General features: G+C 40.0%; 1 protein-coding gene across 1 annotated transcript in view; it reads left to right on the top strand.

Moving 5' to 3' along the window:
• Positions 1–20,713, top strand: part of LOC126278950 (serine/threonine-protein phosphatase 2A 65 kDa regulatory subunit A alpha isoform-like) — a 93,229-nt gene that overhangs the window by 54,252 nt on the left and 18,264 nt on the right. Inside the window, exons 7-8 of the mRNA XM_049979227.1 lie at positions 1,911–2,028; positions 17,257–17,422. Of these exons, the coding sequence (XP_049835184.1) occupies positions 1,911–2,028; positions 17,257–17,422 (284 nt within the window). The remainder of the gene's footprint in view (positions 1–1,910; positions 2,029–17,256; positions 17,423–20,713) is intronic.

The following is a 20,713-nucleotide window of genomic DNA, read 5'->3' as shown; positions in this document are numbered from 1 at the left end:
TAGGTAAAAGATCTACTTACGAAGTGGCGGCAGAACACACACACAAAAGATTGTTGTGATTGGCAAGCTTTCGGAGCCAGTGGCTCCTGCAGGCAGAAGGGTTAAAGGGGAAGGAAAAGGATTGATGGGGTGTAGGAAAAGGGTCAGATTTCGAGAAAGTTAACCAGGACCACAGGTACTGTACGATACGGTAAGTCTCACCTGACTCGTGGTTCTAAATGACTTTCCCAAAATCTACCCCTTTTCCTAAAACCTCTCCAGTCCTTCTCCTTCACCCTTCTTCCTTCCCCATCAATCCTTTTGCCTGAAGGAGGAGCCTCTGGTTCTGAAAGCTTGCCAATCACAACAGTCTTTTCTGTGTGTGTTCTGACTCCATTTGGTTAGTAAATTTTTTATCTATCCAATTGAATAAATTGTTAGTTTCATCATATTTTTGCAAGTATCATTTAAAGTACCATCACTGGTGTTTCTTCATGCTGTTTTGATAATTGTTGTAAAAGGTAAATGTATGAAACTGCAAAAGACAGTAAAACCGGAATGTACAGTGTTCTGCTACTTTGAGCAATCTCATTCTATTTTTAATCCTGGTATTATACATCACTTCCAGCTTGATAATAAGAGCAGTAGTTATTTTAAAATGTACCAGAGCTTATGCTTATGATTGGAATAAAAATATACTGGGGAATATCAGCATGGTCACTGCTTAGTGTTTCAGAATTGAGGTATGTAGTAGTACTGTCTCCTTGCTGATGTCATTGTGTACTGACCAATGGTAGCATATTAGCTGGGAGTGGCTGATGTGTTAAATTTAAGTCTGCCTTGGTCATGCTGCAATATTGTGAAATACTGCCACTGACCATTCCCACTGGGTCACAAAACTTCCTTTTGCTGATTCCACCTGAAACTGTCTCCAGTACTTTACTTGCTGTCCTTGAATATATCAGAAATTCTGAGATGGTTGGAACAACAAGGATATGAGTGTAGGATACTTGCAGAAAAGATGGAGGGGTCCTTCTATGTTTAACCTTCCTTATTATAAAGGTTTGACTCGGCCCATGCTGGAAATTTCCAGACTGCTGCACCAACCTTATGAGAATGATGTCTTCCCATTGTTAGTAGTTGGTAATTTACACTCATGGCAGTGAGAAATGCCAAAGGCATGAAAATAGCTTGATTGATTTAATATTACATCGTTCTTCGCCAAGTATCAACCTTTTCTAGAAGTATATTCTAACAAGTTACGTTGCTCTCTTTCAAGTATCAACCCTTTCCAGAAGTATAGTCTCACATCTTCACAGCAGTAAACTGTAAGGGATTATTTGATCACTCTTTTGATCCATTATCTTCTTTCTGAATAATGTGATAGGGTATAGGCATTTTGACAAACTTAGCAGCTAGCCATATAACAATAAAAATTAACTTTTTCTTTCTTAAGTGTCTTGGTTCTTCGTAGTTAATTGCTCTGTGTATGCTCTGTTGAAGACTTGTGCAAGTGATGGCCAACTTGTATTTGAGGATCGAACTTTTGTCTATGTACTGTGCCAAGGAATGCTACGGGGCTTGCTACTGGATGGTTGAATTAATCTATGACGTGTGATATTACTACTGGTTTTATTTGCAATTCAAGTTGTTAGATTAAACTTAACCGATTTATTTTGGATAAAATTTACTATTTTATCAAATTAAAAAGTAATAGTGTTTTGTTGTGAAAGTTTCTATGTTTTCATGTTGAAACTAAATTGCCTCACCTGCTTTCATTATTAGTGATAACTATTAGAATTTTTTAAATTTTGTGTGCACCAGACGTTATTCTTCATCTTTTGGTAGCAATTTAACTTAGCAATTAATTCTTTATGGCTTTAAAGTGTTGAGTCTTTAAAGTAATTGGTTTTTTTTTTTTTCCATTTCAGCACAATAGAGCATCTCCTTCCGTTGTTCTTATCACAACTTAAGGATGAATGTTCAGAAGTGAGACTCAATATTATTTCAAATTTGGATTGTGTGAATGAAGTTATTGGTATTCAGCAGGTACGAATAAAATTATTATTTTATTAACCTTAAAAGGTGTGGTATGAAGTTATTTTGTAGTACAGTTGCTTGCTGTTTAGTGGGGAGAAAGCGAGCTACTATCTCTAAGCCAACAAAGCTTGTACTGGTGTATCTGTAAATAATCATCTTCATGGTAGCCAGGAGATTGCTCAGGGAATACCATCACACACTTCATGGAATAGGTATTAAGCTAAAAATGAGAGAGAGAGAGAGATAGAGAGAGAGCTCTCTCTCTCTCTCTCTCTCTCTCTCTCTCTCTCTCTCTCTCTCACACACACACACACACACACACACACACACACACACACACACACACACACACACACACACACACAAGATTCACTGTAATAGAGATTATACAATGCAGGCTTTCATGGTCAGTATTTGCATCCGTTGTTGTTTCGTCTGCTATTGCTGTTGCTTAGTTTCCTAATGCTGGGGAAATCACCAGAGGCCATAAAAACCTGGATAGCCATTTCAGACCTATACTTGCTCAGCAAGCTCCTGTTTCAGGATGCAGGAATTCCAAAGCACAAAAACAAATTTTACAAAAAATGACGACTGAAACTGGACAACTTGCGGCATGGGTAGTGCCGAATAAAGCAAATAGCTAAAACTCTTCCTGACTACAAGCTCCATAACACACACTGGCATGATTCCACGATCTTTGGCAGCAGTCTAATGATGTTGTGGACTGACCTGTTTGTGGATATATGTAAACAGTTCGGCTTGCTGAGCTTGTTTAAGTTTGAAAATGCCATCTGAGCCTTTATACAAGGTGTATACGCCCCGGGTGACCCGGGAAAAACCCGGAAATTTTTGCATCAGAAAGAAAACTGGGAAAAACATGGGAATTTTTTAGAATTCCAGGAATTTTGCAGTGTTTTAGTTTTCAATTAAATTTTTTTAATTTTGATTGCTAACAACTGATTGTCTAAAAAAAGAATATTACTCTATCCCACTACTGCAGAATTACATTGTAGTAATAACACATAAACGAGAGGAAAAAAAAGTAAAACACAAGTTGCAAAGGAAATGCGCCATTTACAATGAAACAAACTGCACACGCAAGTGTCTGCCAACAGAAAAATGTGCTAAAGGCATTAAGACAAAAGACTGTGCAGTACTTTATAACAGCGAACTGCTCGCGATGAGCGTGACATCACAATTGTTTACGTTAGCTTCGTTAGAGCGGATGCCAACCGGCTCATGCTCCTGCACAGTTGACCACGTTGAACAGTTCATTCTCCCTCTTCTGGCTACTTGAAGTGAGGCTGTTGATCGTATCGGCTGTAGCAAGCAGTCAGATGCTACCCGTAAAAATGTTTGTGGCACATTTGCTGTTTCCTCTTCATTTACAGCTATCACGTCAAATAAAAACAAAATGGTTTTCTGTGGCCAGGAGCCATCAGTTGAATTAAAATAGATTCACGTAATTATGGAAAGCTAAAATATGTTACTCGTTTCAGTTTTTCTTTTTTTTTTTTTTTTTTGTTTTATTTTATTTCCAGGTTTTAAATAGTCAAACATTAATCACCTTGCAGAATGGTGAAGTTTGTCGGTTCGCTAAAGAAATATGGCTGTTATTAATAAGACTTCTGGTCAGGTGATTACAGGGTTATAAACACAAAATCAAATAGGGGTAATGCAGGAGTAGGGATAATAATGAGTAGGAAAATAGGAATGCGGGTAAGCTACTACAAACAGCATAGTGAACGCATTATTGTGGCCAAGATAGATACGAAGCCCACACCTACTACAGTAGTACAAGTTTATATGCCAACTAGCTCTGCAGATGACGAAGAAATTGAAGAAATGTACGATGAAATAAAAGAAATTATTCAGATAGTGAAGGGAGACGAAAATTTAATAGTAATGGGTGACTGGAATTCGAGTGTAGGAAAAGGGAGAGAAGGAAACATAGTAGGTGAATATGGATTGGGGCTAAGAAATGAAAGAGGAAGCCGCCTAGTAGAATTTTGTACAGAGCACAACTTAGTCATAGGTAACACTTGGTTTAAGAATCATGAAAGAAGGTTGTATACGTGGAAGAACCCTGGAGATACTAAAAGGTATCAGATAGATTATATAATGGTAAGACAGAGATTTAGGAACCAGGTTTTAAGTTGTAAGACATTTCCAGGGGCAGATGTGGACTCGGACCACAATCTATTGGTTATGACCTGTAGATTAAAACTGAAGAAACTGCAAAAATGTGGGAAATTAAGGAGATGGGACCTGGATAAACTGAAAGAACCAGAGGTTGTACAGAGTTTCAGGGAGAGCATTAGGGAACAATTGACAGGAATAGGGGAAAGAAATACAGTAGAAGAAGAATGGGTAGCTCTGAGGGATGAAGTAGTGAAGGCAGCAGAGGATAAAGTAGGTAAAAAGACGAGGGCTGCTAGAAATCCTTGGGTAACAGAAGAAATATTGAATTTAATTGATGAAAGGAGAAAATATAAAAATGCAGTAAATGAAGCAGGCAAAAAGGAATACAAACGTCTCAAAAATGAGATCGAGAGGAAGTGCAAAATGGCTAAACAGGGATGGCTAGAGGATAAATGTAAGGATGTAGAGGCTTATCTCACTAGGGGTAAGATAGATACTGCCTACAGGAAAATTAAAGAGACCTTTGGAGAGAAGAGAACCACGTGTATGAATATCAAGAGCTCAGATGGCAACCCAGTTCTAAGCAAAGAAGGGAAGGCAGAAAGGTGGAAGGAGTATATAGAAGGTTTATACAAGGGTGATGTACTTGAGGACAATATTATGGAAATGGAAGAGGATGTAGATGAAGACGAAATGGGTGATACGATATTGCGTGAAGAGTTTGACAGAGCACTGAAAGACCTGAGTCGGAACAAGGCCCCCGGAGTAGACAACATTCCATTAGAACTACTGACGGCCTTGGGAGAGCCAGTCATGACAAAACTCTACCAGCTGGTGAGCAAGATGTATGAGACAGGCCAAATACCCTCAGACTTCAAGAAGAATATAATAATTCCAATCCCAAAGAAAGCAGGTGCTGACAGATGTGAAAATTACCGAACTATCAGTTTAATAAGCCACGGCTGCAAAATACTAACGCGAATTCTTTACAGACGAATGGAAAAACTGGTAGATGCGGACCTCGGGGAGGATCAGTTTGGATTCCGTCGAAATGTTGGAACACGTGAGGCAATACTGACCTTACGACTTATCTTAGAAGAAAGATTAAGAAAAGGCAAACCTACGTTTCTAGCATTTGTAGACTTAGAGAAAGCTTTTGACAATGTTGACTGGAATACTCTTTTTCAAATTCTAAAGGTGGCAGGGGTAAAATACAGGGAGCGAAAGGCTATTTACAATTTGTACAGAAACCAGATGGCAGTCATAAGAGTCGAGGGGCAAGAAAGGGAAGCAGTGGTTGGGAAAGGAGTGAGACAGGGTTGTAGCCTCTCACCGATGTTATTCAATCTGCATATTGAGCAAGCAGTAAAGGAAACAAAAGAAAAATTTGGAGTAGGTATTAAAATTCATGGAGACGAAGTAAAAACTTTGAGGTTCGCCGATGACATTGTAATTCTGTCAGAGACGGCAAAGGACTTGGAAGAGCAGTTGAACGGAATGGACAGTGTCTTGAAAGGAGGATATAAGATGAACATTAACAAAAGCAAAACGAGGATAATGGAATGTAGTCAAATTAAATCGGGTGATGCTGAGGGAATTAGATTAGGAAATGAGACACTTAAAGTAGTAAAGGAGTTTTGCTATTTAGGAAGTAAAATAACTGATGATGGTCGAAGTAGAGAGGATATAAAATGTAGACTGGCAATGGCAAGGAAAGCGTTTCTGAAGAAGAGAAATTTGTTAACATCGAATATAGATTTAAGTGTCAGGAAGTCATTTCTGAAAATATTTGTTTGGGGTGTAGCCATGTATGGAAGTGAAACATGGACGATAACTAGTTTGGACAAGAAGAGAATAGAAGCTTTCGAAATGTGGTGCTACAGAAGAATACTGAAGATAAGGTTGATAGATCACGTAACTAATGAGGAGGTATTGAATAGGATTGGGAAGAAGAGAAGTTTGTGGCACAACTTGACTAGAAGAAGGGATCGGTTGGTAGGACATGTTTTGAGGCATCAAGGGATCACAAATTTAGCATTGGAGGGCAGTGTGGAGGGTAAAAATCGTAGAGGGAGACCGAGAGATGAGTACACTAAGCAGATTCAGAAGGATGTAGGTTGTAGTAGGTACTGGGAGATGAAGAAGCTTGCACAGGATAGAGTAGCATGGAGAGCTGCATCAAACCAGTCTCAGGACTGAAGACCACAACAACAACAACAACAACAACAACATTAATCTTTTGAGCTGAGGCAGTCAATTTATTTGAAACGAAGTGTTTCGTTCCAGGATATTGGGTAGTTTCAACTGTTTGTTGGATTTAAAGTGCTTGTTTTCATCATTATTGATAATAAAGAACCAAACACGAGATAATGTAATATTGGTACTCCAAGAAAATTTACAACCTGAAAACTACACTGAAAAGCTTAATATCAGGTTGGGGCCCACTTCATTGTGAATCTGGACATATGAATGTACACTTTAAGCGGAATTGGATATTTTAGTATGGTTTATGAAATTCCCATGCTCTTGGAGTATCATCTGATGTCCTGTTTATTTTATTATATTATGTAAGTTCTCTTCATTCTTTAAACATACTAACACACAGGCTTCTTACATCATCATAGCTGGACACGGGCAGTAACTACTGTTTTCTGGCTATCAGTGGCAAGTGCTGAAACAAACCTGTTTCTAATAGTTCGCGGGAGAATCTTGCGAATGGTGGTTTGAAAAGCACCACTTTCAAAGTAAATTTCCTTTTACGTAAGATGAATTATGTTACATATGAGATTGTGCGATGAATTTCTTAAATCGTATAGCATTTGACTCTCGTTTAAAACTCAAAATTTTACTGATACATTTGTGTTGTGTAGCTTGAAGTGTAACACACGTAAAGAAAGACCAATTTATACATGAAAAAGCTTAGCTTTTCTGGTGGCTAATTGATCTTAGAGACCAGTGTTATATGTGAAAGCTTAGCTTTTCTTGTAGCCACCTTTGTATATTAATTCAAACTATTAACTTTTCATACTTCTGTATTCATGCTACTTAACAGTGTTGTTGCTGTTGGCTGACTACGTTACATGTTCCTATTCACAGAATATGTGCTTTTATTAGCTGGTGGGATCACGTGACACGAGCTATGATTGACTTACAAAAGTACATCGCTATCTAGATTTCAATGCTTCGGAAACTAATGTGCTGTGTTTGGTGGAACTGGAATTTATACCTTTGTAATATGACAATATGCAGTGCACTTGTTGCTGCACATCAAACTCCCCCCTCCCCCACTCACAGTTGTTTGCTAATGTGCCGGGGAGTTCACGCCAGTGCATGAAACCTTAACCCTTTGAAGGATTGACAATTTTTACAGCTCCGAGGAAAAGTATCCTGTCACTTAACATGGAAAAGGCGTATTTTTAACCGGGCAAAATACAGGAATTTTTTTGCCTTGTCCACGTATACACCCTGTTATAGCCTCTGACATCATCTTCAGCTTTAGGAGACGAAATGTGAGGCACAGACCATAGCCTAATGCCCATAAAAGAAAATTCTCCAGGCACCCAAACAAAGATTTTGTTTATTGAGAGACACTGCTGAACATCTCTTCCATTCAAATAGTGGATTTTTCAATCCGACCTATTTGTATTTCATTGTGAATTGGCCAGATCATATTATCTTTACGGGAGGTAGTTGTTGTTGTTTTAAGGAGGGGCATTGTTGGAAGTGGACTCAGGCTGTGAGTGAAGATTGCCTTTAAGATTTTAAATATACAAGACCAGAAGATTTGTAAAAAAAGAGTCCACTCAGAAGAGATGTAACAAATAGTTAAAGTGAAGTAGAGGAGAAGGTATTCAAAAGTCTAGAATTAGTGAACAGAATAATTTGGGAGATGAGAGATTTGGGAGATAAAATGGCAGCAGTGTATAATGTAAACCTGCTTTTATGTTTTTAGAATTAACATTTTTGTACTGTTGGACATTTTTATCGCACCCTTCAAATGCCCTACTTCCCCTGATGTAATTCACACCCTCTTTTCTGTTATCATAATTATAAATTTCCCACTGTTTACACAAGCTTCAGTATCTACATAGGTGTGACAATGGCACTTCACTATGTGGTGGAGATGGATACTTCACTGGGCCAGTGGTGGTTCAGTGACTGCAAGGTAACAAAACACTGAGAGATGGAAACAAACTTGCCATGCTAGTCAATCTACGGGAAGCAATGTGTCCAAACCCTTGTAGAGATGAGCATAGGAAGAATTTGGTGTGTGACAAGGGGGGACGACTAATGCCTGAGCGATTGGCACAACATACGACGTGATATGCTAAGTGATGATCCATAGCGATGGAACACCAAGTAAGCACCACCTGGACTACGGCTACCAACAGGTGAAAAACTCCACCCTTGAGTCTGCCCCTACTGTGTGTCATATGTGGCTTAGATGGCAGTTTTCCGCACTATACTGCTGCACTCCCCAGTGCATGCAGTAAACCCTCATCCCCAGGAAACGCCACATAAGGCTGAAAATGAACAGACATATCCCTGGAGAATCGGACAGTGAACCAACCAACAAGGGAGGCAATGCCAACTCTGCTGGAAGGACACAGAGACTATGGCAACTGGGGGTCCACCGGGGCAGTGGAGGCTATGCCAACTCCCTTAGCGATTGGAAAAGGGGGGGGGGGGGGGGATCAGTGGAGGAGGAGAGTGGATCAAAATCTAGGGGCATAAGTGTAGGCTTCACTGGAGGCTGCTACTGCAGATGATGGGAGGACGCCGGAGGGCTTGGAGACGGCAGCAATGGGCAATGAGGAAGCACGCCGCTGCGGGTGGAGTGCTCACAGGGAACAGTGTTGTGATGCATCTGCTGACCAGCAGACCACCGGGTACGGGTGGAGCTGACTTGCTTGGTAGATCAGCTGTTGCCTACCCAACATTCGCCACAAACAACATTATGGCACACCACTGCTGCTGGCCAAAGTACCAAGCCCATACGACAGCCCTGGAAGGTAAATGCAGTTGCCCACAGTGGCCTGTGGAGTGCAGCTCCGGGTGCAGCAACTACATGAGACCCCATGTCTGGTGTCATTGCAAACATTGGCCCGGACTGCGTCTGTTGACGAGCGTCAGCCATAAAGCTCGACAATGCACTGTCACCAGAAGTGACAGGCACGGGTTATTTCATTTGGGTCTTAAACATGCGCATAAAGCACTGCACTTCAGTGGCAGAAGCTGGGAGGAATGGAGTGGTAGACACATGCTGTCTACCATTGTGAACGCAAAATTCCTCACTCCCACGATATGAATTGCTGACCATTGTCGTATACCAGGTCCTGGAGATTCCCTCAAGGGCACAAATAACTGACAATGCGCTAACCCTGGCAGTTGGCGACATTGAAGAGAGTTTAGCTACATACAGGAAAGGTGGACAATGCATTGACCACCAGCTATCAATGCTGCCCGAAAAAGAGCTGCTGAAATCAATGTTTACTCCATCCCAAGCATGCTCCAGGACTGGCCAAGGAGAGAACTGGCGGAGCAGTGCAGCCTGGTTTTGTGCACAAGCCTCGTTAGAATGAACCACATATTTAATGTCACAATCAATTGCCAGGCCAGTAGATGTGATGTCTTTAAGAGTGCTCTCATATGAGTCATACCCTAGTGCAACACATGCAACAGCTGGTATATGTGAGGATACAGTGCTGAAGGAATGACAGCATGGCAGTGTGCTCCTCAGTGGCAAGAATGAGAACCACCTGGACATCATTGAGCCAGTCGTGGAGGAGAAATTCACACCACACTGGATCTGCACCCGATGCAGTCCGGGAAAGTGTCTGTGGTGGTAGTGACTTTGCTGTCTATAGAAAGTCCAATAGGGTTTGCTGCAAGGCATCATCCAATGTGAACACAAGAGCCTGCAGATCAAACTCAATATCGGGCCTCACTGGTAGCCACAATACCACAGCAGCATTGGCGTTGAGAAAGAGAGCCCCACCGCTGTAGCCAGTGGGCGGTACTATATGGCAGCTTGGAGTGATGGCCAAATGTGGAAACAAACGGCTTGTAGTCGGTGATCAGGAGGAACGTCACCCCATGACCTCCAAAGTAACATCCAGCATCTCCTTTTCTGCATCTGAATAATTATGCTGCACAACAGAAAGCATCTTGGATGCATAAGCGATGAGCTGTTAGATGATATCCGTATTCCAGTGGGACAAGACAGCACCAATTCCATACTGGAACATATCACAGGCCAGGCTTAAAGGATTACCCAGTGTGAAAGAAGTGGGACAAAGACCAGAGCACAAACACTGTTTGAGAGAGTGGGAAGCCCATTGACAGTTTGCAGATGAGACAAACTTAACGCTCTTCTGGTGAAGCCAGTTAAGAGGCTGACAGATGTGCACAGCCAGGGGAATGAACTGAGCATAAGAAATCTGTCAAAATATAGTGGACCTTCTTGAGGTTATTGTCCACTGTTCGGTTGACAGTGGCGTTATTGTGGCCGTCTTTGGGGACATGACCGTCTGTACTAAGCACATGATTTAAAAAAATTGACCTTTGGGGAGAGAAAACTGCACTTCATCTTGCAGATAAGGTCATTCTCCAGAGGTGCTGGAAAACTGTGACTATTTAGTAAATGCTACTCCCAAGTAGGGCCCATGACCCAGATATCATGAAGATAACTGACGCAACAGTGAATTTCCATAATCAACTGTTCCAAATACCTTTGGTAAATTCCAGGCAGGTGAGATTCCAAAAGGCAAACAGTTAAACTGGTGAGGCTGAAATAGGGTGTTGATGACCAAAGAAGTCAAAGAAACCTTGCCCAGCAGCAACTGCAGATAAGCATCGCTCAAGTCTGTATGGAAAAAATACTAGCTCCCAACAACTCTGCCTGCCACATAATAGGATACGAATCTGCGATATATTGTGCATTGGGTGTGCCTTGAAAATTATTGCTCGGCCCAAGGTACTCTAACAGCGGTCCATAGCATTGCAATAAGAGGTCAGAATTGTAAAAAGTAACAGATTGAGAAACCAGATGCGCTTCGTCAATGATCTGTAAGCCAAAACAAAACTCATTGAGCCCAAAATATTTTGCGACAATGGTGGATTGTCTACTAACAAGTTAAGTTGCTGTTCCATATTCTTATAACGTGCAGAGTTGGAGAATAGTCCTCACAAAGGAATGCACTGTTTACTGTGAGACAACCTGATGGAGTGGATGCTGCAACTCCACCCTGTACTTATCTAAGTTAATGAGGCAAACAGTCGGTCATGTGTACTTGAAATTCAACTGTCCACAGATCCACTACCAGTGTCAGCAAAATATAGCAGGGTGACACGGGCAAGATGTCACAGATAGGCCCAGAGTCCAGTGAAAACACTGGAGTGTCCGAAGACTGGTTACAGCCCATTGGCTGTCATGAACAGTTGCCATATGGCTTATCTGTTGGCATACACATTTGGCCTCCACGTTCTGGCATTCTCAGTGAATGTGCAACAAATGAAAATCGAGGCAGGACCATTGGCTCAACGATTGAGTGGAAGGAGAATGATGCCAGGAACCTGAAAAATGCTGCTTGGGGGAATTAAAACACTTCAGTCGGCGCAAATCCACCGAGTTGGCATGGGTGAAAACTTGCAGAGATGCAATACCAGGGTGCTGGTCTGGCTGCCTGCCCACTAAATTCTGACACCTACCAATTATCAGAAACTCATAAGCTCATGTGATTCCGCAGTGTGGGCAACATTGGCTTACGAATAACCGGATGAGGTCAATGTCCTAGCCTAAACCTCATGATCAGGGGCTAACCTGACATACATTCCAAATTAGCGAGTCTGCATAAGAGGTAGCACATTTGGGATTCTCAAACCGACACTTCAGAATACTATGCTTGCAAGAGGCATGCTGCAGATCAGTGATTCAAGTGACGTACAACTGCCCATGGCACTTGTGGTGCTGCTTAAACTGTAACCGTGCCACCATGATATGCGGTTGATGCTGTAAGACTGCATAAACAACTGACACAGGTCATCAAAGGGAAGTTTCTTGGATTCAGTGGAGGGTACCAAATTCAGGCAGTTTCATGTACACCTTTGCTGCTGCAAAACAACAAGGCACCCTTATCGGCGGGATCCATGATATGCCTTACTTGACAGTGCAGTAAGAACCACTGCAGGTAATTCCCCAACCTTTACGTCAACTCATTGAAACTGGCAAATGGTGTTGGGGATGGCAGAGGCGGCACTGAAAATGGAGCAGCAGGTGTGTGAACCCGCACTAGTAAAGCAAGGATGCGAATACTCTTCATCGCCACTGTACTATCTGCACAGGCATGGCAATTCTGCTTCACTACATGATCTGCACAGATACTTCACTGGCTGGCAGTGGCTCAATGATTTTGCTGGGATGCTGGAAAACAAAACCCTGTGAGAGGGTAAAAGAACGTGCTACAGAAGTTGTTCTGCGGGGAGCAGAGTGTCTGAACACACACAGAGATGTGCACAAGAACAACTCAAAGCACAGCAGGTGAGGATGACTTAATGGCAAAGCATTTGGCACAGTACACCACACGATACGCTAGGCAAAGGTCAGTGTCTGTCAGGCCCCTAAAGTAAGCACTGGCCTGCCCGGTCTACCATCGCCCATGGTTGATCACCTCCACCAGTTGATCTGCCCATACTGTGTGTCGTGTGCACTCTTCATGGCAGGTTTCTGCACTATCCCACTGCACTGCCAAATTCAGCTTATCTGCTTCCGCCGTGATTTCTGCTGACCGGGATACTAAATAAATAGTAGAAGTCTTTAAGTCTGTTTTAGATCTGCTAAATAACAATAACTGAGAGTTGCATTGTTCATAGTTAACATTATTGGAAGAAATGCTGAATGGATGGTTAGTTTTGAACTGTCACAGATGTGCAACATGTGACAAATATATTAACTGTATGGAAGTAGCTAGCATACTATTTTGTAAAAAAAATGCAATAACTTCGATTTGCACGGAGCCGAAACAAGTTGTATAAGCCTGTTAATCTCCCATTCCCACCTGGAACTATGGCAACTTATATGTGGTGCTTAGGTCAATACCTGACAGCACAGCTTAAATAACTGCAACTGAAACAAGTAGCATTGATATTTAAATACAGTCATAATTCTTATAAACTTTCCAGGAATACTTACGTATTTCCGAGTTGTTGGTTGGGCTGGGACCTGACAGCACACTTAAAATTTAACCAAAGAATTCCTCTGCATCATATTCTAGAAAAGTATATATCATTATGCTGCCAGTAATCTACATACAGGTAACATTGGTGTTTTGATGTTAATGGGACACAGCTATCTTGTTAGGGCTACCTTGCAAAGTAATCATTCATCACCATCCATTGGCAACTGTTGTCCTGTTGTTTTTTTAAAAAAAAAGTTTGCAATGTATCAAGTTTCATTCTTCTGGAAAACCTGGATATCAGTTATTGATGTTTAAAAACTGTGGTTAAACTACTGCTTATGGCTGGTATATAACTCACCTGAGAGGAAAGAAAGTCGTCATTGTAATATAATGTCCCCACACCACCCCCCTCACCCACGAAATATACTTTTGTACTAACAAACCAGATAGGAAAGGAAGAAATTGGAGCAAACTATAATTCTGGATTTTTGGTAAAAATTGTGGATTACTAATGTGCTCATGAAACTTAAAACTTATGGAAGAGCAGGGTTTTCATATTAATAGTCAGGAGAGTTAATATTAATGAAGTGTTTTAAAATTATATTGTTAAAAAGTAATTTCCTATCATTTACTTTTCTTGTAATTTGCACCATTTTTTAAGATTCGATACATTCAGTTTTTATTCCACAGACCCAAAAATGTGAATATCCTTGCAAGTGTGGCACATGTCAGCAAGTATAACTTATGTTTACAGTGGAATGTAATACTTACTACTATGATCTTTTGTCAGGGGATTGTCAAAATAGTTGAATACGTAATAATAAACTGGAGCTGCTAATATTTACAGAATTAATACACTGTCAGAATGAAACATAATTATGCACTTTTGATAAATTTATCAAACAGAAAATACTCAATCTTGACTTGTGTCCAAGAGCTGTCAAAACTGAAATCTAACATATTTACTTAAGCTGGTCTAATGGTCCCTGGTAAGATATTCACCTGTAGAGTAGGAGTTGCAAATCAAAATGTCTTTCAAACTCTGTTTAAACTCTGATACACAGTTTTTAATGGTTGCTGGCAGTTTATTGAAAATGTGTGTTCCTGAATATTGGACCCCTTTTTGAACCAAAGAGAGTGATTTTAGGTCTTAATGTAGATTGTTCTTATTCTTAGTATTGGTACTATGTTTTGAGATATTGGTTGGAAATGGGGACATACTACTTGCAACAAATTTCATTAAGGAATAAATATACTGAGAAACAGTAGTTAGAATCCACAGTTCCTAGAACAGGTATTTACATGATGATCTTAAATTTATACCACAAAGGAGTCTTATTACATGCTTTTGATCGCCAGAAACTTTTGCTCAGTTTGACAAGTTACCCCAGAGTATGATCCCATCCGACATAATAGAATGAAAGTACACAAGTTTTTTTATTATTATTTATATGTCCTACAGCTGACATTCTCACTGCATATACAGATTTGTTTAGGAGCTTCAGTAATTCTGTGGTATGGCCTTCCCAACTGAATTTATTATCAAGAAATAATCCCAGAAATTTAACACTGTCAACCGTTTTGATCTGTATGTCTTCATGTTATACACATGCTTGAAGAAAACGTCTTACAGGTTGTGAACTGCATACAGGGCTCTTTTCAAAGTTTAATGACAGTTAATTAGCTTCAAACCATTTATTACTGTCAGTGGGAATTTGATTAGCATCCATTTTTAAATCTGTACTCGACTTCCTATTTATTTCAATGTTTGTATAGATAAGACTTGAACCATTTTACAGCATTTCCCGTGGCATAATACTCTTATTTGCGTAAGAGAATGCCATGATTCACCCAGTCAAAGGCTTTTGACAGGTCACAGAAAATGCCAGTAGCCTCTAATTAGTTACTTACTGAATTAAGTACATTCTCACTGTGCTCGTAAATAGCCTTCCCTTTGTTGGAACCACTAAGAAAGCTAAACTGTGACTTAGACAACATACAGGGTGGTTTGAAAAGGACTTTACAACTTTAAAAATTTATATAAATTAATTCACAATACCTACTTCGATGATTGTACGGTCAATTTGTAGGGAAATACATCAGTTTTGTCTCTCAAATTTCATTATTGCCAAATCACACTGTAAGGAGCGCTATCTGCAGTTGGGTTAAAGATGGTTGTCTCACTGGACCGGAGTGTGCTAGCTGAGAGTTTTGGTTTAAAGAATCGAAGTCGGCAACAACAGTTCAGTGTAATTTCCATACCCAGTATGCTAAAGATCCTCCTAGTAGGCCTACAATTTATGAATGGTATAAATGTTTATACAAAACATTGTGCTCGATAAGACATGGGAAATAATCAGGCCATCCAAGCACATGCATGGCCCCCACGTTCCCCAGGCCTGACACCACTTGATTTTTTAATGAGGATTCTCAAGGATATCACATTTGTACCTCCTGTGCCAGCTCCTCTACCTGAACTTAGTGCAAGAATATATGCCGCCACCGAGCAAGGTACACCTGCAATGCTACAGTGAGTTTGGGAAGAGTTGACATCTGACGGTATATGTGCAGGATAACCAACAGAAGCCACATACAATATCTTTAGTTTAAGGTAAGAAAACTTGATGTGCTTCCCTACAAAATAACACTAAACCCTGCTCTGTATCTTCTTTCAATAAATTTGTTTGGATTTTAAAAATTGTAAAGTTCTTTTTGAAACACCCTGAATTATTTGCAGTCAGGTGCTTAAGAAGACACTAGAGCACAGCCTTTTCAAATATTTTTGAAAAAATGACAAACGTGAAATTGGTTGGTAGTTTGACAGTCCCTCATTATTCACCTTCTGGTAAAGAGGCTTAACTTCAGCGTATTTTAGCCAATCTGGAAATCTGCTCATCAAGAGATTGATTACCCAAGTAACTAAACTAGTCCCTTGACGTCTTAAAACGGGTTCACTGTATGTAATTTTTATTGTTAGCTGTGTGGTTGTCTATCTTTAAGATGCTACATATGCATTTCTTGTGCATGTTACTCCTGTTCATCCTATAAAATCATTTCAGTTCATCCATTGTGGATGATTAGCTGCAACTGTGTCACTGATTTGCAGCATTTCTGAATAACGTGGTGGTGTATTTGAAAGTAATTGGTGTCTTACACACTTAAACAGGTATAAGATTGACCACAACTAACCTGTTGAAAAATTGTATATCACTAATCTTAAACAAGTGCAGAATTGTTCAGGAAATTGTCTTGTAGTGATGATACTGTTGCTGTGCCAGATTATCTTCATAAGCATTGGAAGTTGTTTATATACACAAATTGTAATCAATACATGAAAAGTTTTAAATGTGGTATAATTTGATTTTTCCCGGTATCTAAAAGTCAGAAATATGAGCTTTCTGTTAAGTTCAGTAAGTAACGCATGTCACCAAGAATAAGTATTTGAACAAATTTTTCATTGGGAAGAAATTTGTTAATGTATTGGCAATCCATATATTTCAGGAATTTTCTCTGGTGTAAATTGGAAAACAGCTATGAAAAAAGTGCATTGACATGTGAATACCTTTAAATGGTGTACTCAATTTGATTAGTAAAAGATGGTGTACTCAATTTGATTAGTAAAAGCTTACATATGTGTTGTCAGTATTTAAATTTCATCTTGTAGTGCCACTTTCCTTCATCTCTATTATCCTATCTTGTTACAGACAAAATCTGAAATCACACTTATTCTCTTTTGGGTGAACTTCTTGAGTGACTGTGTAAACATACTGATTGTATATTTTCTGTGTTTTACATGACTTACACAACTTATAACTGAATAGATAACCTGATACTCTCTCCATTTTCAGCACATGCACCTGAATTAATCTTTTCACTTTGTGATATGTATGTGAGCTTAGAATTTTTTCTTTACTTGCAGCTGTCACAGTCTTTGCTACCAGCCATTGTTGAACTAGCAGAAGATTCCAAGTGGAGAGTGAGGCTGGCTATTATAGAATATATGCCTTTACTGGCTGGCCAACTAGGAGTGGAATTTTTTGATGAGAAACTGAATGCTTTGTGCATGACCTGGCTTGTTGATCATGGTGAGTTTACACACAGTTTTCAGTAATTTCTTTGTTGACATACTTTGTGACGGGCAGTAGGTGCTGCATTTTAGTTGCACCACATTTTAGAATATAGGTAGCTAATATGAATTGAAGACTTCTGGTCTTGTGTGAAGTTCTGTTTTTGTTCTTCAGCTTAGTGGTGCAATGTAATGTTCACCTTCTGCTTTTTGCACACTTTTTTCTATGGTTTATTTTGATTATGCCAGTTTTAATCCTATTGGATAATTTTTTCTTCACGTAGTTTCCTTTCTTTGACATTTGTGCATTTTGGTTACTATACTATTATTGTCAAACTTGTTCACTGTTATCTTTGTTTTTATCAAAGCGAATGATTGTGTCCTTCCTTTTCAGTTCACATAGATAGAAATCTATTAGTGATAAACATCCTTCTTCTTCAGGAACAGAAACTATTTACAACTGATTTTTTTTTCCACTGCATTTACAAATTAGGTTACAGTGGTGTAGTACCGAAAAATCTAGAATGGAAGTAACTAATCAGCTGCCCTCTGATCTTTGGATTTAATCAGTCTTCTTCACAAGTATAGAGCGAGCTGAACCTGTGTCATATATTAGAACTATTGTGTCTCCCATCAGTGTGTTCTTTTGTGTACATTCTGTACCATTTCAGCTATCGAAGATTATTTTGAGGACTAACATGAAACTTTTATATTGATTGTCCCTTGAACAAGTGCAAACTCCACAGGCACTCTCCTTCTAATCTTACCTACAACATTTGTGAGGAAGCATGTAGTAACAAATGAATTAATGACACAGTATGGTTGACTTCAGAATGCAATCTACTTTCTTACAATAAACATGCTGAATTTCGACTCCATGATAGTTCCAACCAGACAGAAAGATTGATATGCTATACTTACTTTTATCCATATTGCTTTTAGAGTTAACTATGAGGTTCATTCAAATGAAACCTGGTCATGCATCTACCTTTGCCTTACACATAAGGTGGCACCATGTAACTGTGGGTATGATGGTGCCATCTATTCATAGAGACTGCGCACCGTTTGATGGTGCTGAGCGCCAGTGTGGTTTCATTCTGAAGAGAAGGTGGTCACACAAGTTATCACCCACTACCGAACATGAAGGCGAGTAGTGATTCGATATTTGGCAGCAGAGAGAGTTGGAGGCCATGAAATATATCGACGAATGAAGGAGAGTACAATCTGAGTCGTTCAAGTGTTGTGGAATGGCGCAAACGATTCGTTGAGGGCCGTGGGTCAGTGGAAGGCGATGCTCATCCTGGACAAGCTCATCGTGTCACCACACCAGAAATAGTTGCAGAAGTGAATGCTTTAGTCTTGGACAACCACGGAAGAAAATTATATGAGCCATCAAGTTGAAATGCCGAGGCATGTTGTCGAATGGAGTCAACCCCTGTCTGATAATGCCTGGCCACACACAACTATTGTGGTGAAGACGAGATTGCAGTAGTTTCTGTGGGAAACACTGGAAATTCACTGTACAGTTCCGACCTTTCACTGTGTGACTTTCATGTGTTTGCACCAAAAGAAGGTATTAACAGACACTGATTCGCAACAGACGACAAAGTGTGTGTCTGGGACCTGGCCTGGATCTGACAGCAGCCTGCTAGCTTCTTCAAGGATGGAATCGATCGGCTAGTGTCGCAATAAGATAAGTGTGCCAACAGTTTTGGCAACTATTTTTGAGTGTGTGTGCTGTGTGTAACTACATTTTTGAGTTAATAAAATCATTACCATTACTTTACACTAGTGACGGGGTTTCATTTGAATACCCCTTATATATCTTATATTCAACCTACACTATTTACATCTTCCCAGAGAGAATCTTGTCATTTTATTAAACATACATACCTTCACCCTCCCTCCATGCCTGGCCCTGCCCTGCCCTTCTCTGCATTGTTAATTATCTTTGATCTTTGAATGTGCTGAACTATGAAGCATTTTAGTACAGTGGTAAGGTCAGGCTTTGAGTTGTCAATGATGTTTGCACAAATTTGCAGCAGGTAATGCAGTACCTGGATTACATTGCCACACCATTTCAACTAATCACAAATGTTCGTCATAGCATATACTTCTTTAAACAGTGAGAGAAATTTCACAGGATACTAACTCTTCCAGCTGTGTTCAAGGGCTGGTAATAACCTACTGAATGCTGTGTTGCCAGTTGGCTCACACGGTTTGGATTATTGTATGTTACACAGCTACAGTAAAAAAAAGAATACAGCAGTTCAGCCCGGGCATATATTCCTGTTGCAATCCTTGTATTAGAAAATAGAGATGTTTACATGATCATATTTATTTAACTTATCCACCATTATCACTCACATAATGAGCTGTGGTCATTTTAGAAGATGGAACCTCTGACTTTTGTTTTACAATATGTATTTAGATGATGATCAGAAAAATCCAAAGTCTAGAAGTTGCTGAAACATGTGGCAATGGAAGTCTTTGTTGGATTATACACGGTGTTCAGAAATTCCCTTTACAAACTTCTAGGACTTGTAGTGGGGGATTGGGTCCATATTATTTTGGATAGGAACCCACATCCGGAAAAGTCATCCAATGAAACTAGAGATTGCCGAAGTTCCAGGTGCCAGCACCTGTGAATGTGTGTATATACAGCTGATGATACAGACGTTGAAGGGTGGTGGAGGTAGGTGTCCCAGGTTCAGAAATGAATTAGTTGAAAGTTGCAAGCGAAAATCATTGTTACCTCTGACAGTGGAATATGTGTACCAGTACTGTTGTTCCTAAGAATGTGGGGCATGCAACCTTCAGAGTTGATAGCACGGATGAAGACAAGAAAAAATGTCTGGTAAATGTTGGGTCTAAGATGCATACCTTAAGAGCTGTGAGCACTTGGTAAATAGAGGAAATGTGTTTCATACTGGCAAAAATGAAAGAGTGCTCAAAGCTCCTCAGATATTCATTTTAGAACCTATGTTTACTCGACATTTTTTCTTGTTTTGGTCCAAAATACCACCTCTTAATGTTGTCTACTCTACAGTTTTAGCAACAATAGTACCAGAACATATATTTCATCATCAGAGAGATGAACGGTTTTCACTTTTAGCTTTCTATCATTTGTTTCCGTTAGACTATTACCTCAAACTGATATGTTTATCCTTCTCCATTACCCTTGAAAGTTTGTAAAAACGTCATGGAATCACTTGCCTTTGGATAATGGGGTCCCGGGTTCGATTCACGGCCGTATTGGGGATTTTTCTCTGCCCAGGGACTGGGTGTTTGTGTTGTCCGCATCAGCATA

The sequence above is a fragment of the Schistocerca gregaria genome, chromosome 6 (genome assembly GCF_023897955.1).
Source record: "Schistocerca gregaria isolate iqSchGreg1 chromosome 6, iqSchGreg1.2, whole genome shotgun sequence".
NCBI lineage: Eukaryota > Metazoa > Arthropoda > Insecta > Orthoptera > Acrididae > Schistocerca > Schistocerca gregaria.
The sequence above is the reverse complement of the archived record's forward strand: the minus strand, read 5'-3'. Positions and strand labels throughout refer to the sequence as shown.